This window comes from Clavelina lepadiformis, chromosome 3 (assembly GCF_947623445.1).
Source record: "Clavelina lepadiformis chromosome 3, kaClaLepa1.1, whole genome shotgun sequence".
Lineage (NCBI taxonomy): Eukaryota > Metazoa > Chordata > Ascidiacea > Aplousobranchia > Clavelinidae > Clavelina > Clavelina lepadiformis.
The window spans coordinates 16,231,519-16,257,282 of NC_135242.1; the positions used below are offsets into that span (position 1 = coordinate 16,231,519).

Genomic DNA, 25,764 nt, shown 5'->3' on the forward strand with positions numbered 1-25,764 from the left:
AGGCTCCGGCACGGCGGATACAGTGGCGACAGGCCCTATTAGGCATATAGTACCATAACTGTTATCAAATAACTAAATGAATTAAACGCAATAAACACTTTATAATGTGACTGTAGAAGTACCTTTCCAGAGGCGTTGCAAGAAGATGAGAGGTTCAAGTGGTGACGTCTATCAGACGGGGCGTCAATTGAAACTACTGTTTATGGGAGCGCCAAATGAAACTCTCATCACAGTTAATTACAGGTGAGTTATTTTAAATAGAACTAGGCTATAGTAACATGAATAATAATAATTAATATTAAGTGTAGCCTACTTGTTGAATACAAACATATAGTCTATACAGTAGTCTACATAATAAAACAGAGTCGTAACCAAGTCATCAAACTCGAGAGGCAAATCAAGTCATTTAATTGCCATTTTACCTACTCAAAGTTTCTGCATAATAACGACATGAATAGACCATGATATACCTACTAACTACAAATAGGCTACTTACAGGGTTGTAACCAAGTCAATGAATAACCAAATAAATATGAATGCTTTACCGTATTCGTATTTACTTACTTTGGTAAACGACGGCTGGTGAAGTACACGCGTATTTTACCGGTCGCCGTTTACCGAAGTATGAAAATACGAATACAGTAAAGTACAATTACGCTATAGACAGTGAACTGAATTGTACGCTAATTTTCAACTTGAAACGACGTACAGTACTAATTTTTCAAAAGTGTGAATTAACCTAAAAGTAATCCCTGACCCAAATTCTCACTTCTCATGATTAAATTACTAAGCCAAGTCGCGAATTGAAATAAACGCTTTTTTTCAACTTAAAATCCCATTTTTTTTCCAAAGTCTAAAATAAATTAAAACTAATCCCCTCCAATCCAAATTCTCATCCCTCATCAATAAATTAGACCAAAAATAAATCTGAACAAAAAAAAGAAGTCAAACATTATCAAGATTGGAACCCGAGTCCTCCAGCATACGAATCCTATCGTTATTCACTACGTCATTACATTGCTTTCTTCCCCTCGTTTAGAACAGTGCTCCGCAACCTTTTTTGACTTACGGCAACTTTACAAAAGTTTTAAAATTGGGCGACACGCTTCTACTAAAAAATGTAACTAAATATATGATAACACAAAAACACTTCATGATTTAATGAGATACTTGTGCTTGCTATAATGAGTGGTGTAAATTGGACACTCGTGTAAATTGGACCCCGGCTGATTTGAGACTAATAGCGGTACGTGACGTCACAAATATCACGTGACATGGAAGAGGTTAACAAGACAACGTGCAGCAGTTGTGTTTGATCTCGTTTCTGTTGTTGTCTAGTTACGAAAAGGCAAGTAAACTATTAGAGGTGTTTGATCTTATTTTGGTTCATGCGTTATTTCGATATAATCGGAGGCTAGAGGCAGGTAGGAAAATAATTTAAACGTTTCGAGACAACTAAAACATTCACAGATACTGTACCATGACAGTATTAGACTGTCAGTTTGAGATGTTAGTGAAGAGCCTGAAAGAAATTTTAGCTTAGGTTTGTGTAAAATGGACCCCAATAAAACCTGTAATTTGGACGCAGATAACATTACCTGTTTTCTTGGGGTATTAAACTGTCATTTTGTGATCCTTCTGATCTTGAACTTGGTACAAACATGACCACAAGAGCTGAGCGTAAGAGCAAAGGAGTGTATGGAAAGTGGGATGAAGAAGCGATGCGACATGCAATAGAAGCTGTAAGAGATGGCACAATGGGTACAAAAAAAGCAGCCAAACAGTTTGATGTCCCCAAAACGACTCTTCTTAGAAGACTGAAAAATATGAACAAGATTGCTCTTGGCAGCTGCAAGATGTTAGGAAGATCTACTGACCTCCCGGAAGAGATTGAAAACCAATTGGCAAAGCATATTGAAGATATGGAAGCCAGGCTTTATGGCTTGACATTGATGGACCTTCAAAAGCTTGCATTCCAAATTGCAGAAGCAAATAACATTTCTACTAGATTCAACAAAGTAAAGAAAATTGCTGGCTATGAATGGGTGAAAGGATTTCTGAAAAGGCATCCAGCAATATCTCTTCGATCCCCGGAGGCAACATCACTAGCGAGAGCATCCGGATTTAACAAACCACAGATAGCTAAGTTTTTTGAACTCATACGTGAAATTTATGAAAAGAACAACTTAACTGCTGCCAGAATTTATAATATGGACAAATCTGGAATAAACGTTGTTCAGAAATTGTCAAAAGTTTTAGCTAAGAAGGGGAAACATCAAGTTGGCTCGATAACTAGTCAAGAGCGAGGACAAAATGTGACGGTTATTTGCTGCATGAGTGCAGGAGGAAATTTTGTCCCACCAGGCTTCATCTTTCCACGAGTGCGTATGAAGGATGAGTTGAAGGATGGAGCTCCACCAGGAAGCATGTTCACTTGTCAAGTGAGTCATGTTTAAGTGTCTAGCAATCCTACCAGGCAAAACCCATCTTTTCTACGTTGATGCTATGTGTGCCGACATTGAATCTATGTAGGACTATAAAAATGGTGGTTGTTACCACTGGGATGCTAAAGATGTCAAATTTTATAGCCTACACTATTTAGGTTTGCTAGTGTTTTGAAATGTTTCAACCAATTAGGCTATAAATTAATTAAACTATGCTCATACTGACAATTTTTTTATTCGTAAAAATTGGTTTTATTATCACTGTATGACGCATAAATTTGGCTTTGCTTTACAAAATGTTAGTCTCTCTATGCTCAATAGTTCGTAATAAATTTTGAACCTTCTTTCAGAAAAAGGGATGGATGAACAACGACATATTCTTGGAATGGATAAAACACTTCATCCAGCATGCAAAGCCTAGCCAAGAAGAGAGGGTCCTGCTGATCTTAGATGGACATAAAAGCCATGCGCACAATATTGAAGCTTTAGAGTTGGCATCAAAAAGTGGTGTTATTATGCTGTCATTACCACCACACACCAGTCATCGGATGCAGCCATTAGATTTAACTTTTTTTAAACCACTGAAGACCTATTATTATCAACAAATTGAGCAGTGGCTGCGTGCAAATCCTGGACGAGCAATCTCTGCGTTTCAAATTTGTCGTTTGTTTGGTCTTGCATACGGAAAAGCTGCAAATGTTAGCTGCGCGGTGAATGGATTTCGAAAGGCCGGAATTTATCCAGTTAATATGCTGGTCTTTAATGACAGTGATTTTGCTGCTGCTGATGTCACAGATCAACCCGATCCAGCTGAGAATTCAGATGATCCAATCGACACCACAAGCTCAGCTCTAGTGGAAAATGCAAGCTCAGCTGCAGTTAACACCACCACTTCGACTCCAAGTGCCAACACAATCTTATCTCCTGTCACCACCACAATTTTTACTCCAGTCACCACTGCCAGCTCTATTCCAATTGCCAGCACAAGCCCCAGTTTGGTTGGAACCACCTTACGACCTATCCTAGAAATTAGCAAAAAGGATTCTTTGTTTCCAGTAGAAGAGCCAGCTTCAGTTATAACTGACACTCCTGCTTGCATCAACAAAACAGCTGAAATCAGCAATCTAGTTTCTGACATGCAAGCCAGCCCTGTAGGCCTACCCTCATCCAGTTTTTATTCTGAGAAAAAAAAGATTGTTGTAACTGTAACAGATATCAGCCCTCTACCAAAGCGAATCCGATCTATGAATCCTGGTACTAAACGGCGAAAATCTTCAAGCGCCACAATTTTGACAAGTTCTCCTCATAAAAACACTCTGAATACAAGAGACAGTGATGTGACTAAAAGGAAAAGAGGCGGTGCGCAAAAAACTAAACAGAAGAGAGGAAGGAAAACAGAGAACAAACAAAATTCCATCTGCCTGGTGTGTGGAGATTCCGCAGATGAAGACTGGATTCAATGCAAAAACTGCAAGGAATGGGCCCATGAAGATTGTGCTGATATTCGTGATTCCAAGTATTATTACTGCGACAATTGTTCGTAAATGTGTGTTTCTGTTTTTGCAACAAAAACTTTTGCATGGGTTGTTCTATTTTTGTGAGTTATCGATGGTTCCAGATTGCACAATCACACATTGTGTAAATTGGACCCCTTATTTGAAAAAATTGAAATTGATTATTTACCTGCAGTGTCATTGAATTAGAAACTTATAGAGTGATGTTAGGTGCTATCCGCATAAAATTGAATATTAAGTTGTATGTTTTGGCCAAAAATGTAAGGGGTCCATTTTACCCAACAGTTGTGTAAATTGGACCCTAACATGAAATTAAATTAACATGAAAAAATTTAATTTGGTAGTGCACCTGCAGTTTAAATGATTTAAGCCCGATACTTCGTTATGTTGTACCTTTCATGTATGTAAATAAACAAGTGAAGTTTGGAAGAAATCAATCAAGGACTTTCGTTATTATCGCAGATTTTGCTTAAGGGGTCCAAATTACACGAGTTTCCCCTACAATCGCTGTACGTTTGGCTCAATAGTTGAAAGAGCAACTCTAAGTTCTCCATCAACTTCTTTCAAACAAGATCATTTATCGTGTTTGATTAATAACAAGCATGAAAAACTTTGTTCGCACAAATAAGTTGTGCAGAATGGGAGCAGAACTTCAATAGCTGCCTTCGAAATTTGCTTATATTCTTCTTCAATAGAAATCCAAAACACATCAAGCGGAACTTCACTGAATTTTATTCTCAAACTTCTGTCTTTCTTTAGTTAACAAAATTTTTCTCGAATTTGCAGGGACAATTCTTGCTCTTTACGTTTCAGCATCAGCCGCGAAAGGATTACGGATCTACCTATTGCTCCTTTTTAAGTGTTAAAAAGTAATGTTCATATTTCTGCATCAACAAAGTTAAGTGTTCTTGAGCCAAACCCAAGACAAAGTTTTTGTCAATATTACTTTGACATTGGTTGCTTCTTGGAAACATTTCCAGCGATCCTCGTCATAACTCATTTTGCACAAGTACTATTTTCTGTTTAAGTCCTTTTAACTTATCAGAACACGTCAAAATGTTTTCATTTTCACCTTGCATTTTTACTTTGAGTTCAATCATGTATTCAAATATGTCAGCTATGTATGCAAGTTCAGCAATCCAATGTTCATCTACTAGATCAGGGATGTCCAACCTGCGGCCCGCCTGAGATTTTTTTGCGGCCCGCTAGTCATTTTCACTCCAAAAGTATGTACTTCATGTACCCATTTTTCTTGAAATTTAATAGCTTTTGCGGTCCATTCAATTATTTCAAGTGACAATGCGGCCCACTATAATAAAAGGTTGGACATCCCTGTACTAGATGTTTATGCAATTTGTGCTTGTTCTGATTTAATAGGAATTGACTTATTTCGTAGCGAAGTTCAAAGAGCCTTGCAAGACCTTTTCCTCGAGAAAGCTAACGTACATACGTGTAGTATAGCAGTGGTTGAAGTTCTGATCCGATTTCTTCACAGAGCAGTGAAAAGATTCCTGAATTTAAGACTCTTGCTTTAACAAAGTTAACAATGTAGATGCAATCGTTCATCGTTTCCGACATTTCCTTTGGTAAGAGTTTGATCATTTAGGCTTCCCTATGCAGGCAGCAATGGCTAAATTTTATAGTTAGATTTTGACGTTTTACCCATGCAGCAATACCTTTATCTTCGCCGACCATTGCTGAAGCGCCGTCTGAGCAGACGTTTAATACAGTTACTCCATTGGACATCACGTGTTGTAAAAAAAGGTTGGTGATCCGAAAAATTTCGGATTCGCTTTGGGAGTTCTTTGCAAAACAAATACTCTTCTGCTATGGAATCATCATCGAAAAAACGTACCGCACTTAACAGCTGCGCTTTTTGTTAATGTTTCATCAATTTGAAAAGAAAATTTCCCAGATGTTTTAAGTTTTTGAATTGAAGCTCCTAATATATCACTGGACATCTCGTTAAATTTGTCTTTTAATAGTATCGGCAGACAATGACACTTTGTAAATTTCCCCAACTTCCTTTGGTCGAAGCATTAATCAATCGATTTCTAGGCATGTTGGCTTTAAAAGCGTTTTGCCAATCGTATGCGGTTTTTTTATGTCTTTCAATCAATTTTGCGACGAGATAACTAGTTTCTAATGCTTAGTCTAAGACTGTGAAAGACGATTTCAAAACGTGCTTTTGCTTCTTATTTTGTCTTAAAAATCCTTGAAAGAATTATTTTTGCTTGTTGGCATGACTGGCATATTGTGTTCTTAAGTGGCGAATAACTTTATTCGGAACCATTGCTTGTTTTGCAAGTTGCTCTCGGCAAACAATACAAAACTGGGTTTTGAGCTTCTTTGTTACGACACCAAGTAAATCCATACCGAATACAATCTCTGTTCTACTGCCTGTTAACATTCTGCTGACCAGCAACGTACTGATTACAACTAAAAACGCCTTCGCGCTAACCAAATATACACTATCGCACACACACTAACAATTTTCTTTTATGACTAGGGCGATTATTTTTTGACCTAAAAATTGAAAATTTTGACATTAAAAAACTTTTTTTTGACGTATGAAGAACTCAAGTAGTTAAATTACGCATTATTGTACCAAAATTAAAATTATTGTAGTAAAGAAGGGCAAAAATCTGAACACAGACCTAGCCTATTCTGAAAAGGGAAATGAGCTAATTACAAAGCATTGCCAAAAAAACTGCAACTAAGTCCCAACAAAAACTGTTCAATACGTTTGTCTACTAAACTAAAGATATATGAAGTATCTAAAGCAAAACCGAAGCAAGAGCTGATTCACAATAAGTAGACAATGGGCCATTTACAACAGTATAAAGTAGGCTACAAGGTGTACTATGTAAAATAACAAGTTCACCTACAATGCAACCTCTATGACACCACGAGTCCACGACAATGCAGTTTGTAAACAATTTTGACTCGGTAAAAAATTTTGACTTTGTAAAAAATTTTGACAATTTTTGACCTAACGCTGTAAATTTGACAAATTTTTGACTTTTGACTCGCCCTATTTATGACGTTAACAAACAAATGCACAATGGGAAGTCTAGATTTTGGATTTGCGATTTGTTTTGCTGTTGAACTGTTATCAGACTTGCAAAAAAGAGAAAGGTTTTGTACGTTAAAAATAGGTTGCAGTTGCTTGCTCAGGTTGCAGTTGCTCTGCAGCACACCTAGCAGTGCCTTACGGGTCACTGTGGAGCACTGGTCTAAAACGAGAGTGATAAACCCATAGATATTCTATAAAGTGTTTTATAGGATATCTATGGATAAACCCATCAGCGAAAATCTACCTGTCACCGTATTGTGATTCAGCAACTTCAGTATGCAGATGCCAGCAAAAGAGTGACTTCATTTAGGATTTAGCTTAATTCAACTTAGCTTGAAGAGGTTTCCTTTAGTTTTGTACTTCCATATGAGGATTGAGTGTTGAGGAATTATAACGTCATAATTTTTTTTTCTATTACCTCATAACTCTTTGCCATTCAGGCCCATTTGTGGGACTGCAAAAGTAAAAGAGACCCGATTTAAGCTAGTCTAGATTAGGCCCAGAAGGAAGATTTCAGTTAGGTTTAGATTACAAAAATCCAGGAAAATTAATTTGAACAAGCGATTTTTGTATATTGATTTGACATTTTTGTTACTAAATTCAGATCTTGCCGTGTTTAAGTCTGACAACGAGGTTCTGGGGTAATTGGGTAATAATTTTATGTCAGATAGCAGTGATTTAGATTAATAGGCCTAAGGTCTGACTCTATATATTAGCGTAAATGATATTATTAACTAACACTGTAGTATATATCTTCAACGCGCCAAAGATGATAGGCCTTAGAAATAAAATGATTGATTAATGGAATAGTTAATTAATTGTCAACTAGCCTATAAGCTGCTTACATTAGGAAATATGATATTTGAAAGCACCATTAAAAAGTTACCTGGTATTCACCAACTGTGTCACTATATGAATAGATTCCAAATTAAAATTATTTCAGTTTAAGCTTCTCGTGTTTTGTTTTTTTATACTGTTTTATAGTACGGTAGCCTACAATGTCATTTTTGTCATGATAAAGCTGCTTTAACTTAAAAAGGGTTAGAAAACTCCGGATTAAATAATCAGTTAGCACTATTAACCTCACTATAAACCTTGTATTTAGACCGAAAGTAGTGTTTAAGTTTGCTCTTTTTCTCTGGTCAACCTAAACATTGTCAATTCAACTTTGGTCAACTCAGTCTGTCCAATCCGATCAACCTGCGTTGAATAAATATACTGTTGGCCAAGTTGACAATTGAGTCAAACGTGGATCTGCCCAGAGGTTGAGTGACAAGATATCCTAGTTACACATTCTTGTTTTTCTTTGCATCACCATAATTTTCTATGTCTTAGGACTGTAAGGCCTCAATAATTTATTCTGAATCCCTGGTTCATCCCTGGTACATTTACTGCTATGGCTGGAAGTGTATCTTCCTCTCGTGTCATGCAAGTACATAAAGATCGCGTAATTGCCCGATTTCCAGAAGCACATACAAAGGATGCTAGAATTGATCTAAAATTTGATTTTGACCCACGTGTGCGTCAGGCATGTGCTAATGACAAAGTAAACGCTGTGGGATTAAAGATATGCAAAATGATAGTGATTGGAGATGTGTCAGTGGGAAAAACTTCATTAGTCAACAGATTTTGCAAAAAAGCTTTTGACGCAGATTACAAAGCAACAATTGGAGTTGATTTTGAAGTTGAAAGGTTTGAAGTATTAAACTCACCTTTTACACTGCAAATGTGGGACACGGCTGGGCAAGAACGATTTCAGTGCATTGCATCTGCATATTATAGAGGTGCAAATATCGTGACCATTGTATTTGATGTCTCCGACATCAATTCTTTAACCAATGCGACAAAGTGGCTTGAAGCAGCGCGTAAAGAAAATACAGGTGCTGAAGGCTTACTAGTATTTTTGGTGGGGACGAAGAAAGATTTAATAGCACCAGGTGCCTATCGTGATGTGGAAAAAGAAGCAATCAAACTTGCCCAAGCCATGAGTGCAGAATATTGGGCAGTTTCATCAAAAACAGGAGAATGTGTAAAAGAATTTTTCTTTCGTGTGGCCGCATTAGCTTTTGAAGGTTCAATACTTCGGGAAATGGAAAGAAGGCAGTTTTCTCGAGGTGCTCAGATAGGTGATGGGAATGCTATCAAGTTAAAGAATGAACCATCACCAAAATATAAAAATACCAAGGTTTCATGTTGTAAAACTTAAGAATAAGATCACTCGCCTCTACCATTATTTTGCGTGTTGTGAACAGTGTCCTTTGAAATACTTTAAACATTCTGTTGTTTTGAAATGAAATGGCAAAAGTACAACTCAGTTGTATGATGCACTGTAGTTTCCAAGATATGGAATATATATTGATTAGTTTTTATTTTGTAACGGGATGAATTGATTCAAATATTGAAGACATGTTTAAATATAACGTCGCAATGAAATACGTAGTCGGGCGGCAGGTAAATTGTATTCATATGATATTTATCTTATAATTGGGATATTTGAATAAATGCAATTAATACCTTAAATCCCATAATGGCCATGTAGGTAGTGGTTTGATGGTACCAGTTTCTGGTGTTTTTATAAACTGTGCAATTTGTAGTGTTACAATGTACAAGTTACCAACCGTGTAAATGTGTGATATCAATAAATCTTTTTTAGTAGTTTTTAGCATAATGCTACATACTTATATCTGTATTTTACTTACTTAAATTTGTGTAAATATTGGCCTTACGGTAGTTTAAATTTACATTTGGTATTATTTATCATACAAATATACTTTTGTTTTTGTTGCATCTCAGTGAGTCTATGCTGCTCTAACTTCCCACTGCTTTTGAACCAAATACGGGTGTTTCTTGTTTTTGCCCATATCAGACTATTAAAAAACATATTTATGGAAAGTTTCAGTTCAATTTAGGTTATTAACATGGTATAGTACAATTTCCAGAATGTGTTGAATTTAAAGTACTGATCCTTGTGCCACTACACCAGTGTAAGAGTTTATAACACAGCTATGACTGGATTTGCAGATTGCATTGTGTTTTATTTTGGCAATGTGAAATATATAAATAATAAATTTAATCCAACTAGTTACACTTACACCTTGAAATGTCTGCATTCTGCAAGTGAAATTTTTATTTTTTTTAGTGTGTTAACTTAGTCTTTTATATGTTATTGGCTCTGCTTCATCAGTCTTATCTAGATGCACTCTTTGCACCGTCACACTTTGGTGAATGTATTCAATATTTTTGTAATGAGAACATTTATCCTGTTTGACTTTGTTATTAATAACATTGTTTGAATTTTACTATGTTTGTGACATGTACACTTCACAGGCACTGTGGTTTTGTAAGCTTTGTGTTGTAATGCTATTTTTATTTTGCATTGGTTAGCATATTTTTGTATTTTTCTGGTCTAATAAACTGTGATATATATCTATATATAGGTACTGTTAATTAATTATGATTGATGATTCTCTTTGCCAAAAAGATGCTTTAGAATAGATGGAATGGTGCTACTAAAAATATTTTTTACTTACAGCTTTCAAGATAATTCATAACTATATAAACTTGCATGCTATTTTATTAAATACAATTTATTTTTGCATGACATGGTGTATTGGCCAACAACACATAATGCCATATGGAAGTATGGTATATCACAGGGGTGGGCAAACTTTTTGTACTGAGGGCCACATTTGAAAAAATGTTGCAGCCGGCGGGCCGCACATTCTCATTACAAAGTAGGAAAATTTACCCGGTGTGTAAATAAATGCATATTCATATTAAACACAATTTTTGTATTCCACACTCAGTTACGTTTAAATCTATGCAATCATCATCACAAAATTTAATGAGACTTGTGCAACTGTTCACAGTTTTACGGTTACGGTAGGCCTACGGTAGCCGCTACCGTAATTGTATTTTATGATCAAACAATTGAATCAAGCAATGCGTGAGAAGTGTATGTTGCAATACATGCGCGACTGACGCCTTACGGTATTACGGTAGGCCTACGGTAGCCGCTACCATAATTGTATTTTATGATCAAACAATTGAATCAAGCAATGCGTGAGAAGTGTATGTTGCAATACATGCGCGACTGACGCCTTACGGTATTACGGTAGGCCTACGGTAGCCGCTACCGTAATTGTATGTTATGATCAAACAATTGAATCAAGCAATGCGTGAGAAGTGTATGTTGCAATACAGTACATGCGCGACTGACGGCAGTGACGTGTGTGTGTTTACGCACTGAAAGTGAAGAGAAAAACACACTCGTAAAGGGAATAATATTTTGTCATGTAACCTGTTTAATTAAAACAATAAGTGATGAGTAGGAGTTTCTGCAATTGCCGGCGGGCCGCAGAAAATGGACCCGCGGGCCGTAGTTTGCCCACCCCTGGTATATCATAAATTATCTCCATAAATATGCTCATGTCAAATAACATTTTGATATTGTACTACATAATGTTTACTGATTTTGTTGTTTTCCAACTTTTAAGTATCATTTATTATGTAACTCATCGTAATGTTGCTTATACTTAAGGTTTTAAGGCGCTTTTAACTTTTTCAAATAACTTAAAAACTATGGACAATAAAGATGAATTGATTGCACAGTTTTGTTCTGTAGCCGATACTACAGAAGAACGTGCTTTATTTTATCTTGAAAGTGCTCAGTGGCAGTTGCCGGTAAGTTACCTATGAGTGGTATAATTAACCTACAATAATGGTTTTAGTTTAATTTAGCAATCTAGCCAGCCCAGTCTTGTGGAGTACTGACGCATGGCCAAGAAGCCCACATGATTATTAATATGGTGTAAAAGATTTTTTGTGTTACTCTGTTTTGCATATATATAGGTTGCCCTGAGTAGCTTTTATGATACTGGAGCAGGTAGCAATAATGAAGCTAATGTGGAAGGTATGCTTTATGGAATTTAACAATTTTGTAATAAAATGCTTAATGTTGTTTAAGTGAGCGGTTTTCAGGTACCAATGCAACATTTAAATTCAGTACAAGTACCTATCGGTAAAATCTCAAAGGACTCAATTACAAAATATTTTACAGTAGTTATATCAAAATAGAGAAGCAGAATGGTTGTCAGTGGTTGATTAACTTTTATTTTGGCACCTCTGCTGACAATTTGAGTACATCCAAGTACTAAAATATTTGAAATTTGAATCAAGTGCTTCACTCAGTAACAAAATTTGGTACATGTGTTGGACAGTTGTTCATCCAATGATATGATCAGAGCTGGGCACAAGTGCGTTCCCTACGAACAGAACCACAAGCATGCTCCTTTTTTAGTGGTATCCACTCTTCGTCTTAGCACAAACATTTCTGTGAACATCCGAAGTGGTGGATGAAGAAAAAAAAATCTAAAGTTTTTAATTGCTATGGCATTAATCTTAGGCAAACAGTTAGCAATACTTCGCTTTCAACTGGTAACAATGAGCTCGTTTCTGGTGTTGCATAAAGCAACAAAATTGGTACGCTGTGACTATTTCACCAGAAAAATTTATGTTTTGAAAGCTATTTTTCACAGTTTTTTGTTGACGTAACAATTCGAACACAACATTCCGGAAACTGTAATGTTCATGAAATAGTTTACTGTCACTGGTATTCTGATCTCCTTCATTCTCTGCTGGCTGCCGTTATTTTGATAACTTGACCAATAGGTGTATCAAAATTAATAATCATTGGCATTTATAGCTCTAGCAAGGTCGGAATACTGTTTAGTCATTTTTGGCAAGTGTGATAAAAACTAAATTCATCAACATCTTATTCCATGAAATCTCACCTTTTTCACCGAACACCCGAGTGAGAGCGGCTCTTTTTTGAAAGGGATGGTTGCCCGGCTCTATATATTTTGGATTGTGCTCAGATATTTTGTTTTAGCAAAATTGTTTCTTCCAATTGCCATTTCCATGTGTAAAGCTGTAATTGTCATTTATCCTTTTTGTCAACATGTGAATATTGTGTATAATAGCTATGGATGAAGATTATCAACCCTCTGTAGATGAAGGCGCACCTAACTTAGTCCCACCCACTGACTCTAAAGGTTCTACTTCAAACTCAACTTTAACAACCAAGTCTAACAAAAGTAAAGCCACAAAGACAGGCAGCTCCCGCTTTGCATCTATTCATGATTTTGGTCGAGACCAAGACCAGAGTAGTGACGAAGAGGGTCAGAGGTACAAGTAGTTTTGGGGGTGTTGTTTGCCATCTGCAAACATAATTAATTATTCTTTATTGTGGGATAAGCTGTGATGTGAGTGTTACTTGCTGTTAATTTAATGGTTGTTACGATATATGCAGTAGCGTACATATTATTGATGTATGATAATTATTGTGATAGTTTATTTTATGAAACATCTCGCTGTGACAATTTGGTTTTCATTATTTTCAAGAAACAAGCTTGTAGAAGGCATTTTGAATTTTGTATGGTCATTATTAATTACAACATAAAACTAACTGACAGATTTTATGCTGGCGGTTCGGAACAAAGTGGCGAGCTTATAGTAGGTCCCCCTCGTAAGAAACAATCAAATGACGAAATTGCGAAGAATCTTTTTACTGAAGTACGGTATGCTATTTATTATAAAGTTTTATATATAATAAATGTACCAATAATTGTCTGACATTACTAAAATTGTAATATCATTAATAAAGAATTGTTTTTTTTATTTTGGTTGTTTCCAGTTTAATATGTTCCTTAATTATTTTTTCTAGCGACCTAATTGTACGTATTTCGCAAAGTAGCGGAACATTTGGTAAACTAATTAAAGCGATATTATAAACACAGCCGTTTTAGTGTGCGTTACCTAACAGTTTGTTATTGATTACATGTAGGCGAAAAAGCATGGAGCGCAAGCTGTAGAAGCTAGTTCAAGAGACACGGATAAGTCAAAATCACAAGCATTTGCAGGGGGAGGATACAAACTTGGTGAAACTGAAGAAGATTCTCAGTTTATTCCAGGTCAAGAACCACCACAAGAAAGGGGACCAGTATGTATGAACAGTGAATATATACAAAGATAGTGTTACTGTTGTCCAACTAAAATGTTTTTGTCAAGTGTATTTCTGTATCATCAGAAGCATAAAACATCCTTTGAATGTTTTGGCACCATTTTAATGTTTTGACAACTATTGCAACAATTTTGCATTAAGTAGCAATAACAATCTTTTAAATTTAACCCTTTTTTACACTATTTGTTCATAATTCCTGTGATATTTGGTATCTGTCCTATTCACTTTTTCAGTATCTCTTGTGTTTAGGTTAATGTTAGTCTTCGATTGTGGTCAAACGGTTTTACTGTGGATGATGGTCCTCTAAGAGAATTTAAAGATCCAGCAAATGAAGATTTCCTTAATAGCATAAAGAAAGGGTTAGTCTAATGCCTTCTTCATGCTGCATTGAGATAAAATAAAAGAAATATTGAGCAAAGCGGTATTACTGCCGTATTTATTGTTAAATAGGTAAACTTGATGATTTTCAAATGCAAAACAAAATTTGGATCAGCAGTGTTGATTTTTATAGGAATATGTTATACTTATTACATATACTTCTTAAAAACTACTACGTACAACTAGTTGAATGAATACTGGTATGATTTCAATTAATTGGCAAATGTTTTTGGAATGCAACTTAACATACCTGAACTTTTTAGTATTGAGGTTAAATTTACAAACTTCTTTATCTGGATAATGTTTTGGCATGATATAATAGCAAAGATTTACATTTTATCCAGCAATGTTCTGTTAACTGTTAGAATAGTACAGCTAGCTATTTCCTGTTAACTACTAATTAAGTTTGCTACTTGTCCTTTGACTTACCGTGGACAGGTTTTACCACATTTAAGCATTCCTATACATGATTTTAGAGAAATTCCACGGGAACTTCTGCGTAATGCTCATGGTGGCGAGGTACATGTTGACATGGAAGACCACCGCAATGAAGAATTTAAAGCACCAAAAAAGAAGTTAAAACCATTTACTGGTAAAGGAAATATGCTGGGAAGGTGATTCTAGACAGTGATATGCATTTTATTGGGCTTATTTCATCATTTGTTTATTCTATTACTACCGTTTCTGCATTCTTTTAATGTTATCTTCAATAGAATATACTCATGCAAGACTAGTATGTGTGAATATTATTACTATGGTCAGAAATATGGCTGTACAGTATAATGAATTCTTGTCGAACTTCACAGTCCTACACCAGAATTTTCCTCTTCCACGAAAGTTGACGCACCAAAGTTGTCATCTTCAGTAGACCCACCCTTAACAGTGGACAAGTCAAAACCAAGTACAACTTTACAAATTCGCTTGTCAGATGGGAAAAGATTAAAACAAAAATTCAATCAATCACACAGGTGCATTAGGAATTTACTTTTATTTACTATTGTAGCATAGTGGACTAGGAGTCCCGTAGTACTAGCATGCTAGTTTTATACTTCAGCACTGGTAGTTGTTGTTGAATGCAGAAAACTAATAGAGTTTTTTTGTTCAAACTCTAGGATTTCAGACATTCGTAACTACTTGTGCAATATGAATCCTGAATTGTCCACTAGACCGTTTATACTGATGACGACATTTCCCAACAAGGAACTAGCAGATGAGTCGCTGACTCTTAGTGAAGCAAAATTGCTTAATGCAGTTGTAGTCCAAAAGCTGGTGTAATTGTTAATAAATGTCTTCATTTGTTGCTTCTTGTGTTTTTGCATATTTGTTTGCTTTGGGAAAATACTTCCTTTGTGTTTCATTTTGAAATACAGCAATCATTTCAACTGTTTTGGTAGCACAACCATTGTACTAAATTTCCTCCAATACAAAAGTTTGGTTTATGTTGTGAGTAGCCTAGCTTTAGTTAATTTGAATTCAAATGCAGTTAAGGCTGATTAAATTGTTTGGTACAGAATAGTGATATTATGGTCTGGTACAGTACTTGGTGGTCTAATGGTTTTTATCCTCGGACTGAGGAAAGTTTTTCCACAACTTACACCTGGCATCACTCGTTACCAAGCTTGCCTTTTGTGCAAGTTCCGACTGTCACACATTTTGTTTTTGAAGTCTGCCACTATTTCATCAGAAAAATCTTCAGTTTCTTTTTAACCTAAATCTACCTTTTAAGCTAAAATCAACTTTTTGCATACCCATTCTTCTAACCCAGCCGCCTATGTTTAACAACGGGATGCGTGACCTACTTACGGTGAAATAGTAACTTCGTTCTTTACATTGTATTGCCCGAATTTAGAATTACCCACCAGGTTCACTAAGCAGGAGCAAGCGTCGTTTGGAGACGTATATAGTAAAATTTTGCAATTTCCATGATTTTGTTGGACGTTCTACGTAATGGTTAAAAAGTGTGTTAGACCAATGAGAAGCCAGTAGGATTTCATGAAATACCAGCTTAAGCAAGCAAAAGTTCAGAGAGCCCCATGCGGGATTTGTCGATTAGTTGCATTTTTGCCAATTTCACTATATAATAAAATAAACTTAGAAATTAGGCCTTTTTTCCAACACAAATGGGTCCTTAATGCCTTGTCCACGAGCATTACAACGGCATCAAACACGGAACATGAGCTCCGTTATTACCACTCTGCTACCCAGTCGACTATTTCTTTGTGAAAGGAATGTTAAATAGAAATCAGCGGGTTAAAGGTTTCTACTGGCAAAATGAAAATAAATGTCTTCAAACTTATTTTAAATAGCTAGCAGCATAACAGAAAGATTAGAAATTGCTACAATACAATATTTTGAGAGTTGTCGACTAAACTGCATTAACTGGCGTTAGCTTGGCCATATTGTATTGTTAATGTTTCGCCATTAACTGTGCGGAGCAAAAGTTACGATGCTAACTGTCTTAGTTATAGCTGCTATAGCACAATAAAACACATGCTCACAAACAATTAACGAGCAGGAAAAAGTGGCAAAGCTCAAGGACTTAAAATACGCAAGATAGCAACAATACAATTTAGGTGTTCTTTTGAGGTAAACCATTCGAACAATTCTTTTAATTGTGCAACTTTACGTTTTTTGTGTTGTTTTGGTAATAAAAATTTTGTAAAAAACACATTTCGTGAAAAATAAAAATCAAGCACATGGTCATAAGCCAGATGTCGTTAAACCTATACAATTGATTGAATACACAAGAGATCATTTCATGATCCTTAATGGGAATTCACTACTGTTTGATTCGGTCAAATGTTTTCAGGTTCATTTGCTTAACCTTTAACTCTTGCTGTTATTTATCTTAAAAAGCAGTACTAAATTTCCTCTACAACTTAAGTTTTCAACCGCTTAATTTGTGGAATATTGCTCAACCTGGCCTCTTGTACTGGGAGTAACAAGTTTACACAGACATCAAAAAAGTAAATTTAATGCAGCGTTCAGTTCCAAGAAACCAATTACTCTGAATCTGTTTCCGAAGTGAATAGCAAGTAATGTCGCTTAGATTTTAAGGAGGTGCTCCTATAATTCATGTCAGATAAAAGAACCCAAGTTGCTACTCATGGCAACACAAGATTCCTTCATAAGAAACCACCTTTTCCTTTATGTCATCCTAACAGAATCATGTCAGTTCACCACAATCAGATATCACAACTTTTTGTCGGGGTTTTCCATCTTTGGAGCCAATTGCCTACATTAATATGGTAATTAACAGCAGCTGGTATCAACAAAAAAGCAGTTACATTACTATGTTTGAATATTTTTTAACAAGTAGTACCTCGACTTTTTTGATGACTTCAAAACCCTCCTTTACCCGTCCAAACACCACATGCTTGCCATCCAGCCAATCTGTTTTCTCAGTAGTGAGAAAAAATTGTGAACCGTTTGTGTTTGGGCCAGAATTTGCCATGGACAAAACCCCTTTATAAGACAATCGATTAGACTGTTAACTGTAAGTTTATGCCTAGTTTCAAACACACCAAAATAGGGTATGATAGAACAATTGCATAAAAAAACTGAAGCTCAATTTCTTACAACAAAAAGGTTATGGTGGCAGTGGCAGACATATGAATCAAACACCTAAATTACATACTGTCCAAAAAAAAGAAATATCTAAGTTTACATGATGGCAATACCTGGTCCTGTATGTTTAAGTTTGAAATTTTCGTCATCAAACTTGCGCCCATATATAGATTTTCCTCCTGTGCCATTGTGATTTGTAAAATCACCACCCTTAAGAGCAGAATAAAACTTTCATAATTATAAAAGGAAAAGTTGAAGCACATCAACTGCATACAACATAAACAAAAACGTCTTTATAGGGATGGGTACGGTAAACAAAGCTTATGTATTTCACACATTCAATTAAAGTTTATACTCAAGCTAAATGACGTCGCTTCAAAATCCAGGCTGAATGTTTCAACAATCAAAACCCAATACCTGACACATAAACTGTGGTATGATTCTATGAAATGTACTTCCTCTGTATCCATAGCCTTTTTCATGAGTGCACAAACACCGAAAATTTTCTATTAAACAAAACTGTAAGCCATAAAAACTAGTCCATACTTAAAAATTGTAAATTCTTGAACACTATATTAGAAAAATTTACCTGCTGTAAGGGGGACAACATCACTTCGAAGGTCGATTGTAATACGTCCAGTATATTGACTTCCAATTCGAATATCAAAAAATACCTGAAGTAATAACATTGAACATGACAATTAATTACAGCACATGCAGAAAATATCAGTCACATGCCTTTCAGCAACACATATTTTCCTAATGAGAAACCTTAGGATTTTTTTTGACTATTTTGCCTGAATCTCCAACAGCATCAGTTTCGGACTTCTTTCCCAATGCTTCCTCTTCCTCATCTTCTTTCATAGCATACTTTTTTAACCAATCCTCATCAGCCCATACTGAAAGTTGAATAACACTTTAAGGTAAATGGTAATCATCCGTAATCTAATATTAGAACAAAACAAATGCTGTCTGTAAAACTACTACATGATGTATAGAAAACTTAAAAATGTGTACAATTCAGACAGGAGAGACAAAAATATGACAAAACAAATAAAACTGAATTCAAAATCAATTTCCACTGTACCAGTAAGCATGTAACAGACTAACCTGGGCGATGATAAAGCCCTTCCTTCTTTGAAAACATAGGCTTTGCTATATTAACTCTAATTGTACGTCCAAAGATTTCAGATTCATTCTGCAAACCATGTGTAATAACCAAAAAATAACTTGGCTTGTAATTTCAATATTAATATCGCAACCTACCATATTGTCAATTGCAGCTTTTGCATCTTCGGTCAATTCATACTCTAAAAAATTCAGCCTTAGAAAAATTATCTACCGGCAATTGGATTAACAAAATATAATTTACAATTTAGGACAAAAAATATGTTAGAGAATAATGCTTGTCATTTTAATGATCAAACAAGTAATAGTAGCAATTAGATTTTACACTTCTACTTCATTTGAATTTATTTAATGTACATACAGTGTATTCATGTGTACATAGGCATATTTTAAATATAGAAGAACAACAACTCTTGGTTTTGTGAAATTTGCTATTTTTACTTACCTACAAATGCAAATCCTCTATGCTTCTCTGTTTCATAATCAAGTGGTATATTGATATCAACTATATCACCAAAAGGTATAAAGGTTGCATGAACTGTCTTCTCAGTAACTTCCTCAGCTAAACCACCTTTTACACAAATAGGTAAATAAAATATTTGAGATGTATTCATAAATAAGAAACTATGATGAACCAGTTTGACTGCAGGAGAGAACAGACTACATTCTGCTCCAGAACATTATACCACAAGCAAATTCTGAAACAACTCAAGCCTCACTATACTGTGGACTGTTACAGAATGTCAGTCTGGTCATAACTTACTGTTAGATCAGAGGAAAAGACATACCGCCGCTATTATATCACGTGGGAAGTCATGCTGTTAGCTGTTTTACTGTAATTGCCTACAATATACATTGTACAATACTCAATACTACATTTTTGTACAGTAAGATAAAGTAAAAAAACCTAGAAGAGCAAAACTTGTAAAGCTAGCTTTACGGAAAAATTTTGCTAATTATGTAGTAAGAAGACACATAAAACATGTGTCTGCATCCTTAGTGTATAAAGAAGTATAGGAAAGAATACTTTTTTCAGTCATAAAATAAAGTTGCTAGATAAGAAAGCCCAGTTTTATGTTATGGAAGAAAAATTCTATTCCTCTGGTTTCCTATTTTAGAATGTCTTTTGGTATAATCTGATAAAACAAACAGATCAAAATAACAAAGTATCTCATAAGCATCAATAAAGAATTAATAACTTGAGTTCTGGTTGATTTGTATAAGTGCATAAAGCCAGCTTTACCAAACAGCTTTAAGAGAGTGGTCGGCAAACCAACCGGTCTGAAATTAACTGTTCTACTGTTGCTCCCTGTGAATATAAATCAGAGTGAACCAAAGTTCAATACATTTTAGCTTAAAAAGTGAGTCTAGGGATGTGCCAAATCAAAAAGAATTTGGATTTTTGTAAATAAGAATAAACAGTAAAGACTTTGATATTCATGCAAATCCAAATCAAACCTGCTGACTTTGCTTATTTCATTTTATCTAAGTTCCTGACACAATTCTAACAAATCATGCTTAACCTTATGTCCATGTTGATGATTGAAAGCACTGTGACTGTTTTTCACTTATAGAAAATCAATATAGTTTTTTCCAAGTTGTAGCAACCATTTACTTCTATACAAATGTTCATAGAGCCAAAAACTTTTTGTTTTGCAGTTGGTTACTTAGTTCATGAAAAATAAAAGTTTAGTCGATTCTGCTTACAAGACTCAGAAACATAAAAAATAACAAATCTGTTCAATATTGCAAAATATCCCGATTCATCATCGGACCAAGATACAGCGCATCTCTAAGTGAACCTACATCATTCCATGCGATAGTAATTATTTTAGAGATTTAGGTGACAATTGTTTGGATGTGACGAACGGCATTATACTACGTAAACATGAGCAACAGTTGGTTTTCATGCAATGGTGTTGACATGTTAACACTATAGCATGTAGCCTACCCTGACCGTTTAATGTTTCTTCTACATAAGGATTCAATCAGTTTTGTAAGTTGATTCCATACATAATCATAAACATTTTATACAAACTTTTAACTTTACAGTAGGGGCTAATCATAAAATGTTAAAAACAACTGCAGTAACCACTACCGGTACGATTTTGAGTATTGCTTAAAAAGCTGTCTTCAACAAAAAATGCAATGAAAACTAGAATAAATTAGAGCAACTTAATAACAAACTTACCAACATAAACCATTCGTTTGTTAGCCATTTGCTGTTATTCTTCTTAAAAAACTTTAAGCTATAATTCTTGATGTACCATTTGCTGCATTTACAAATTATGCTAACGATGTAAACTGCTAACTATAAATTAAGTTACATAGTAAAACAAAAAACTCTGTTTCTGGAAATTTTTGCACAGCGTGTCTAAGTAGGCCTATGCTATCTAGGCCTATATAGCCGGTAGCACTAAACATCAAATGTGGCCGAATGGGGACCAATCAAGATCGGATAGGGACTGAATAGGACCATATGGGATCGAATGGGACCGAATGAAACCGAATGGGACCGAATGGGGACCAATCCAGATCAAATAGGTACCGATCGGGACCGAATAGAAGCAAAACTGAGGAACAAATATGATCATGAGGATCTGAAGTGGAAGCGGATGATTAAGATGGACCTAAGTGAATTCAAGTAGAATAAAACAAAAAAAAACGACCAAATGTAAGCAAATGAGACAGCATGAGAATGCGTGGTCATCAAATTGGACATAGTATAATCAAGGCCTGTAGGAAATGTATGGAACTATGGAAGTGAAATGTGGAAGTCATATAATGGGAGGAAATTTGTAACAAAACTAACTAGTCTATTTTTCGTTACATTCATAATCTCGGAGAGGAAGCTTGGGATAGATCAGCACCCTCAAAAAAACAAAAAGCCGCTAAAAGTGTGGCTATTGGCGCCTTGGTATATTTTACTTCAGAATGTTAACTGCGTGTAAACAAAAACAGATATTTGAAAAAGGCAATATATTACTGAATAATATAAATAGCGCTATGGAGCTAAAAAGTGGCTGTCTCAGCGTTTTGTGTAACTTGACACCTTAATTGGCTTATGCTATACCTGCTATATATATGATATACCTGGACTACTTAACTACGATGAGATAATACAGGCACGTGCTAAATAAAAGGATTAAGATAAAGGTGGGCAAATGCGTTTTACAATATAATCTTACATGAAATAAAGATTGTGTTTACTAATTATATGCTATATCGACCTTATGATGGAAAAACGTTTAAAGCTTTTTAACCACCCCATTTGTCTACTTTCAGCCCATTAAAATGGTCCAGAGTACGGGAATTTTTCCCATTGTAATGGTTGAAAGTATGCCTTTCTTACCCTAGAGTAAGATATATGCCTTTGGAATGGGGAGAATTTTACTTCGGCACAAGTATGGTTTGTGAACCCCATTCGTCTATTTTTCCGCCCATTAAAATGGACCTGCTTTCAGCAATGGGGTTTCCCACAAACCATATTTCTGCCGAAGTAAACATCTCCCCATTCCAAATGCATATTTCTTACTCTAGGAGTCTAGGGTGAGAAAGGCATACTTCCTGCCATTCGAATGGGAAAACATTACCGCATTTCCACCCATTTCAATGGGCGGAAAGCAGACGAATCGGGTGTTTTAACAAAAGAGGCCCCCAAATGAAAAGCTGAAAAACACATTTTTCTGTACTAATAAATGCGGCAACATTGTAAAGAAATCTGCAAAGTTAACGTCACAATGGTAAGATCTATACCGTATATAAATCAACTGATTAGTATGTCCGTGTTTAATTTGGTAGATAAATAAATAATAATCGATGCTGAACTGACCATGCCGTGCTGCTGTGAACGAACTCTTGTTGTAATTATAATTTTGACCATTTGACTTATGTATACGTTTCATTAAAAATACAATGTTCCAACATTGAGAAGAAGTTGTGTAAAAGATTGTCCATACAACATACACCCCGCAAAATGTTCATCATTTTGTCATTGAGTAAAATAACAACAGGACCATGTTTACTGTCATGAAACACCAACTTTATAAATGTGTTATTATTCGTCGTGCTGTAACCGATCACCTGCATGACCTCGTCGGCAATATTTTGAGGTGATGCTGGTTGCTCCTTGCTGCTTGATAACTTTTTCTTTTCAGTGTGCTTAAGGTTTTCAATTTGCTTTGTGTCCCGAACTCCATCTTCTTTTCCAAAATTGTCTATAAGAGTGTCATAGATTTCATTTGTTTTCAGGTGTTTTATCTGACATAGTTCCTTCAAAATGCAAGGGCGTGTTCTTATGTAAGCGGCTGTCGTCTTATCTTTGCTAGAGATTGTATTTTCCTGTGGTTCGGTGGAGACGTACAAGTTTTCCAGATATTGCTATTCATGCAACGCTAGAGAAGGGGCATTTAGCAGCCATGTAACTCGCCTTCTCAAAGTTGAATCACCCTTAAGGGATGTGTAATAGCGACAAACAGTAATAACATCAGAAGAGGTTTGTGGATTTAAAGTGGTGTATTGAGTTTTTCCGGTTTTCTTGTCGTGTTTGTATAAACAGAATAGCTCATTTTTTCTAACTATGGAAATTAAAACATTTCTTACCGTTGGGTAGCCTACTGCTTGACATGAGTTGTTTTTTGAAGTTTTTCAACAAACGAATTGCTTGAAGCGGAGCCATTAAACGTTTATTTTGCAATTTTCCAGACGAGCCTTCACTCAATCTGATTTCTTTATGTGCTTCCTACTTTCAGAGATGTTTTTGAATGTGCATTTACATCCTGTGATTGTTTGATCCAGGATGAGTTACTAACCCAAGTTTCTCTTAAGCTCTCAGAGGAAAGCTTTCTTTTGTGTGTATTTTTGGACGTCGAAAAAGAAAGAAAGGCTTGAAAGGAATCGGACGAAGACACTGAAGAAAACTGAGAAGCTCGTGTCAGATTTGTTTTTGCCGCATTAGCAAAAGTGTCAGAGAAATTATCAGAAAAAAGACGAAAAAAGTTGGTGCTTCTTTTCTTCTACGTTTGGCGAAGAATGACATGAAGCTGCAAAATTTACCTCAGATTTTCCTTCTTTTAATGTGGAGTGAATTGGTGAAAGTGCATCAGGAAAAACTTCTTTAATTGAATACATGTTCAACTAAATCAGGATATTTTAGCAAGAAAACATATGCGATGATCTGCAAATGGAACAATCATGCTGGTCAATTTCCCCACATTTCAAAGTGTGCTATGACGTCATTCTGTGTGTCCGGGTGTAGGCCTACTTGGCATAGGCCTACTCTGCATACAACAATAACAAAGAAGTGTGACAACGTTTGATCCGTATTTAAATTCATGGTAAAGTAACAGAAAATCAGTTGATTTAATTGCGTTTAACTGAAGTTGATATTACTTATGATAAGCTGTGAACGTACGGTCACCCGCGTCTGATCCGGTGCTACAATTATTTTCGTGCTCGCAATTCTACGCACAAGCGCAGTAGAAGTTAAGAGGGGAGTAGATCTACCTGCAACCCGAGCAGAGATTTTTCACGCGAAGCAAATTCGAGAGAGCAAAAAGTGTAAACAGTTGTCAAACACGCAGTTCTTACAGTTTTTATCTACATTTGTTAAACTTATAATTTCATTAAGGTAGTCTTCTCTGAATCTTTTGTTGTTAATAAACTCTATTTCTTATCTGGCATACCTCTTGGGCAAACTAAAAACATTATATTTCTGGAAGACGTTCAGTGTAACTTCTGATTGCAAGCTTACAACACAGACCTCACTGAGGGGCCGAAGTATTACATACTACCGGTTTTCCTCCAGTATTCCTTTAGCTCGAATCGGGGACTTCTTAAACAAATTATTACAACTGTATGGAGACCACAGCAAATAAATAAAAAGGGTAACAAACGAAAGTAAAAACGTTACTGGAAATGAAGATACAGCATTTGCCATGCTAGATCGACCGAACACGCACATATTACCTGTTTTAAAAAAACGGTGACTACGTTTTGAAGCAAACATGTACAAAATACGTAACGCAATTTTGCTGTTTTTCTATAGCGAACACATCGTAATATTTGCACATTTTAACAGATTTTTCAATCTATCTGGTTCAATTAGTTCATTATTGTAAACTTGCTCTGCACAATGGCCATGTTGCGAGTATTTTAGAGCTACAATTTTTAGTGTTGTTTGCTTTTGGTCGAGTTTTCTATCTTGCTAATTATTTTCATTGTAAACGTCAGTTATGTGTTCAACTGCAAAAAATTTGATTTTAAAAGGGGAGTTAACATTTGGCAAGTGGTCCCTGTTTGGGACGACATCAGAATCAACTCGTTCACAAGCAACTAACTCGTCCAAGCGATCCAGATCCAAGTGGTCCAAGCAATACAAGTGATCTTAGCGGTCCAAGCGAACCTGTATATTTTGGAGGCCGGCTGGCCGGGTCGTAACCAAAAGAGCAGATGCTGCAGCCTGCTGTTTTGCTGTATCACGCTGCTTTTGCTTTCTGCTTAGTGACTGACAGGTCACCAATTGCAAGGCGCTGCTCAAAATACCAATCTGTAATTGGTGATGTCACCATAAAACTTTAACATGTACTCAGTTAAAACTGCAATTGCGAGTTTGAGTCAGAGGGATTAATTTTAAAT

General features: G+C 35.7%; 5 protein-coding genes across 5 annotated transcripts; 3 read left to right on the top strand and 2 right to left on the bottom strand.

Annotated features, from left to right (window-relative positions):
• The first annotated feature begins 1,347 nt into the window (after positions 1-1,347).
• LOC143450462 (uncharacterized) lies at positions 1,348-5,426 on the top strand. Its single transcript, XM_076951021.1, has 2 exons — positions 1,348-2,441; positions 2,795-5,426. Exons 1-2 carry the CDS (start codon positions 1,662-1,664, stop codon positions 3,986-3,988), a joined length of 1,974 nt encoding a protein of 657 aa, XP_076807136.1. The 5' UTR covers positions 1,348-1,661; the 3' UTR covers positions 3,989-5,426.
• LOC143449832 (uncharacterized) lies at positions 4,457-5,704 on the bottom strand. Its single transcript, XM_076950161.1, has 6 exons — positions 5,621-5,704; positions 5,409-5,539; positions 5,202-5,209; positions 4,972-5,075; positions 4,570-4,711; positions 4,457-4,518 (listed from the first exon to the last, which is right to left on the bottom strand). The coding sequence occupies exons 1-6, from the start codon at positions 5,702-5,704 to the stop codon at positions 4,457-4,459; spliced, it is 531 nt and encodes a 176-aa protein (XP_076806276.1).
• A 1,799-nt stretch (positions 5,705-7,503) lies between these two features.
• Positions 7,504-11,574, top strand: LOC143449164 (ras-related protein Rab-34-like). Its single transcript, XM_076949255.1, has one exon. It carries the CDS (start codon positions 8,431-8,433, stop codon positions 9,238-9,240), a length of 810 nt encoding a protein of 269 aa, XP_076805370.1. The 5' UTR covers positions 7,504-8,430; the 3' UTR covers positions 9,241-11,574.
• Positions 11,575-11,578: 4 nt separating this feature from the next.
• On the top strand, positions 11,579-15,819 carry LOC143449163 (NSFL1 cofactor p47-like). Its single transcript, XM_076949254.1, has 9 exons — positions 11,579-11,717; positions 11,886-11,946; positions 13,016-13,220; positions 13,508-13,607; positions 13,879-14,034; positions 14,305-14,414; positions 14,910-15,047; positions 15,240-15,401; positions 15,546-15,819. The coding sequence occupies exons 1-9, from the start codon at positions 11,616-11,618 to the stop codon at positions 15,706-15,708; spliced, it is 1,197 nt and encodes a 398-aa protein (XP_076805369.1). The 5' UTR covers positions 11,579-11,615; the 3' UTR covers positions 15,709-15,819.
• Positions 15,820-17,391: 1,572 nt separating this feature from the next.
• On the bottom strand, positions 17,392-21,551 carry LOC143450245 (peptidyl-prolyl cis-trans isomerase E-like). Its single transcript, XM_076950706.1, has 10 exons — positions 21,320-21,551; positions 19,574-19,699; positions 19,267-19,310; positions 19,111-19,198; positions 18,772-18,899; positions 18,590-18,674; positions 18,418-18,506; positions 18,114-18,210; positions 17,756-17,898; positions 17,392-17,668 (listed from the first exon to the last, which is right to left on the bottom strand). The coding sequence occupies exons 1-10, from the start codon at positions 21,345-21,347 to the stop codon at positions 17,600-17,602; spliced, it is 897 nt and encodes a 298-aa protein (XP_076806821.1). The 5' UTR covers positions 21,348-21,551; the 3' UTR covers positions 17,392-17,599.
• Positions 21,552-25,764: the final 4,213 nt, after the last annotated feature.